Genomic DNA, 3,355 nt, shown 5'->3' with positions numbered 1-3,355 from the left:
GCACCCTAGATAACCACTGTTTGAACCAACTCCTCCCCTAAATTGAATTAGACACTGACACAGGCAGGCCCTAGGCCTAGTTAGGAAATCGGTACACGACCGGCAGATTATCGGGAATACCGTAATCGACTATTTGGAGCCTCTACGTGAGGTTCCCCCCTGCTCCTCAATTAATCGCTCAAAGCCTGAGCGGTAGTCTCCCTAAAAAGACGTAGAGCTCCTATAACAGACACAGGCAGGCAGGCAGGCAGGTAGGTAGGTAGGTACGCAGGTACGTAGGTACGCAGGTACGCAGGCAGGTATGTAGGTACGCAGGCAGGTACGTAGGTACGCAGGTACGTAGGCAGGTACGCAGGTAGGTACGCAGGTAGGTACGTAGGTACGTAGGCAGGTACGTAGGCAGGTAGACAGGCAGGTACGTAGGTAGGTACGCAGGTACGTAGGCAGGTACGCAGGCAGGTACGCAGGCAGGTACGCAGGCAGGTACGCAGGCAGGTACGCAGGCAGGTACGCAGGCAGGTACGCAGGCAGGTACGCAGGTAGGTACGTAGGCAGGTAGACAGGTACGCAGATACGCAGGCAGGTAGACAGGCAGGTAAATAGGCATTAGACCTAGTTAGGAAATCAGTATACGGGTAGCGGATTATCTAGACTAGCCAATTAACGATTTAGAGCCTCTGCGAAAGGCTCCCCCCTTTAACTGCTATTAATTTAATTTTAAAAATTTTAATTTTATAAATATTATGGCTATAAGAAATATTATAAATATTATAACTATTAGATACAAAGTGGCTAAAGTAGCTAAAGTAGCTAAAGTGGCCCCAGGCTAGCGTAAAGAAGTGTACATGAGCAGATCAGCGGATCCAGCTAAAATGACCCCGGGCCAGCCCCGGGCTAGCCCCTGGCTAGCCCCTACCACTCTCCCGTTTTCCTGACGTTCTACAAGCTTCGGTTTAGAGGCATTTGTACGAGCCGTAACAGTGAGTTTTTTTTTTTATCCCCGCTTCCCTCAACCACACTGTTCTCGCTGCTCAGTGCTAATTATAACGCCTTGGTGGTTGGGCAGCACACCACGCATGGAGGCATAAAGCCGCCCTTTTCAACCAGCGGGACGCAGGGGTTCACGCTATTTCTGGATACCATGGTGTGGAAACGCCCTAGAGAAGCGCGACGAACGAACCGTCTTTAGGAATTAGAGGAAGATGGAGCTATTTGGGAAATCGTATCAAGCAAAGCATGGAGCGGCTGGAATAGGGAAGGATGCGTGGGGGGTTCCCTCATATCGCTATTTACTGCACTTTCTTCACCATCGTCACACCGTGATTGCAAGTCTCGTTGAGGGATTTAGCCATCGAACTGCCGATAACCGCTCACCGCTGACGTTTGACCTTGATAAAAGTCGCAGGTCCCACTTCGTCTCCGGGTCCATCCATGCATTCCATTTGATGGTGCTAGGGGTGCAGTTGGTGCAGCCCTATCCCTTAGCACGGCAATTCGCGTCCAACCGTTATCGATAAGAACTAGCCAATTAAATCAGCTGAATCAAATACTCGTGCTCAGGAATACGAAGTTAGTAATGTTCGCTGAATTCCATATATAATTGCTATATAAGCTGAACAAGGTCGACATCAATTCTAGCACGATTAAAAGGCATAGTGGTGATGGAATTAATAATTGAATTCTATCACTTGACACGATGGTGTCCACAGCTTGGCGCCAAGCCTAGGAACACCAGTATACCATAGAATCAACTTTTTGACAAAAAAGGTTAGCGATATCCGCTTGCGGATATACGTATGTCCGCTAAGTGATTCTATGGTCTGAGCTTGCTGAGGTAAGCATGTTGTCATGCCAAAACCACACAATGCGACTCAACCCTGACAATTAGCAACTTTCTTATTGTGCCGCTTATTTATCGCCTATGCTCATCTAGTCTCAAGCTCTATTGCTGACTCCAGCATAAGAAGCCATGAGTTCCACCTTGTATCATTATCGCGCTTCAGCATCTTCTTGGCCAGCTTTAGGAAGGCTTGATATCGCTCTGTCGAACGCCTCAACCACACGGCGATATTGTGTATCTTGCCCAGGGCTCCGATCTCTCGCCACTTCTCTTGGGTAGCTTCGTCTTGGTTGTACTCTCCTTCAGAGTGAGTATTCAAGTGTTGCTCCTCCCGCTGGAGTTCCTCTGCTGCCTGAATCGCGACTTCAACAGCTTCTTCGTCTTTATGGAAAAGGAAGGCTTGTACTGCGAGGTTGATGACGTGGCCAATGCAGCGAATTCGGTGCTGTACGGCATTCCAAGAAGGGAAGCGCTTTTGCAGAATTCGACAGAGCTTATCATTGCTGCCGTGGTTGTCACCTAAATTAGGTGTATTTAGTATGGAACTCGATGGTAGCAGAGGCAGGAAATGAAGCCTACTAGTAAGGTAACCAATCTGGCTCTCAGGAATCTCGTACTCCTCAATCACCTTTATCATCACCTCCGCCTGCTGTTCACCTCCATGCACCTCTTTATGCTCTCTCAACGCGATCGTGGCTTTTGACAGCTGGCTTAATTCGTCTACAAAATGAGCAGTAACCACTTGGTAAGCTGTCTTGTTTGGGGCCGTCCAACAGTCAGTAGTGAAGTGGATCTTCCACTTAGCTCTCTGGAGCCTTAACTTTATGTGATCCTTTTGGATCACAAACGTCTTGCCAGTTAGAATGGGCACGCTCCTGCGAGATCTGTATAAGGGCCCGCCCTCTTCCGTTAACGTGTAGTTGCAGATTTGTAAGAAGGCTCGAAACTCTGGCCACTCAACAATTGTATGAGGAAGATTTCGAGTGAAGATTAGGTAGATAAGGGAGTCAAGAAAGGTCTTCTCGTTCACCGACTCTTGTAGGACTTTTGTAGTTCTTGGATCTCGCCCAGTTGCTTGTTTCTCAGCTTGTCGATTAAACAATGCAGCAAGTGTAGCCTCGGTATTCATATCAACCTCGGATCGCTTTGGTGTAGTAAGGATTCCATGCGTGTTCTTAAGGTGTCGACGGAAAGCAGTTGCACTTGAGGAGGATTTTGCGACACCACGATCGGAACACCGCTTACAGTAGAAGAGCTCTTGTTTTGATTTGCCTCTTGCTGGTAAGCCTACTGGAGCCTCATTAAGGGCGAACGACTAAAGAGCCTCATCCTCACGGGCGCGCCGTCGCTTTAGTGATGGCTCACCAATCTGGTGATTAGGATCCTTGCGAGCGGCTGTAACATCGTCGAACTCACGCGAATCGTGATCGCTGAGTGTTGAGCTAGTAGTGGCTTGTTCCTCTTCATGGGCTCTCTTTTGGGTGGCAGGTGGTATAGAGGAGTCAGCTAAGGGAG

The 3,355-nt window shown here is 48.6% G+C and overlaps 2 protein-coding genes across 2 annotated transcripts; one reads left to right on the top strand and one right to left on the bottom strand.

Annotated features, from left to right (window-relative positions):
• Positions 1 to 924: 924 nt before the first annotated feature.
• Positions 925 to 1,617, top strand: K441DRAFT_66219 (uncharacterized protein). Its single transcript, XM_067648999.1, has 2 exons — positions 925 to 980; positions 1,067 to 1,617. Exon 2 carries the CDS (start codon positions 1,203 to 1,205, stop codon positions 1,515 to 1,517), a length of 315 nt encoding a protein of 104 aa, XP_067496020.1. The 5' UTR covers positions 925 to 980; positions 1,067 to 1,202; the 3' UTR covers positions 1,518 to 1,617.
• A 968-nt stretch (positions 1,618 to 2,585) lies between these two features.
• Positions 2,586 to 3,110, bottom strand: K441DRAFT_491179 (uncharacterized protein; the record flags this gene model as incomplete). The annotated part of the gene is made up of 1 exon (XM_067641982.1): positions 2,586 to 3,110. A coding segment is annotated over one exon (525 nt), but the record flags the coding sequence as incomplete, so codon positions are not given.
• Positions 3,111 to 3,355: the final 245 nt, after the last annotated feature.

This window comes from Cenococcum geophilum, assembly GCF_001692895.1.
Source record: "Cenococcum geophilum 1.58 unplaced genomic scaffold K441scaffold_154, whole genome shotgun sequence".
Classification (NCBI taxonomy): Eukaryota; Fungi; Ascomycota; class Dothideomycetes; order Gloniales; family Gloniaceae; genus Cenococcum; species Cenococcum geophilum.
Note: the sequence above shows the minus strand (reverse complement) of the source record. Positions and strands in the feature narration are given on the sequence as shown.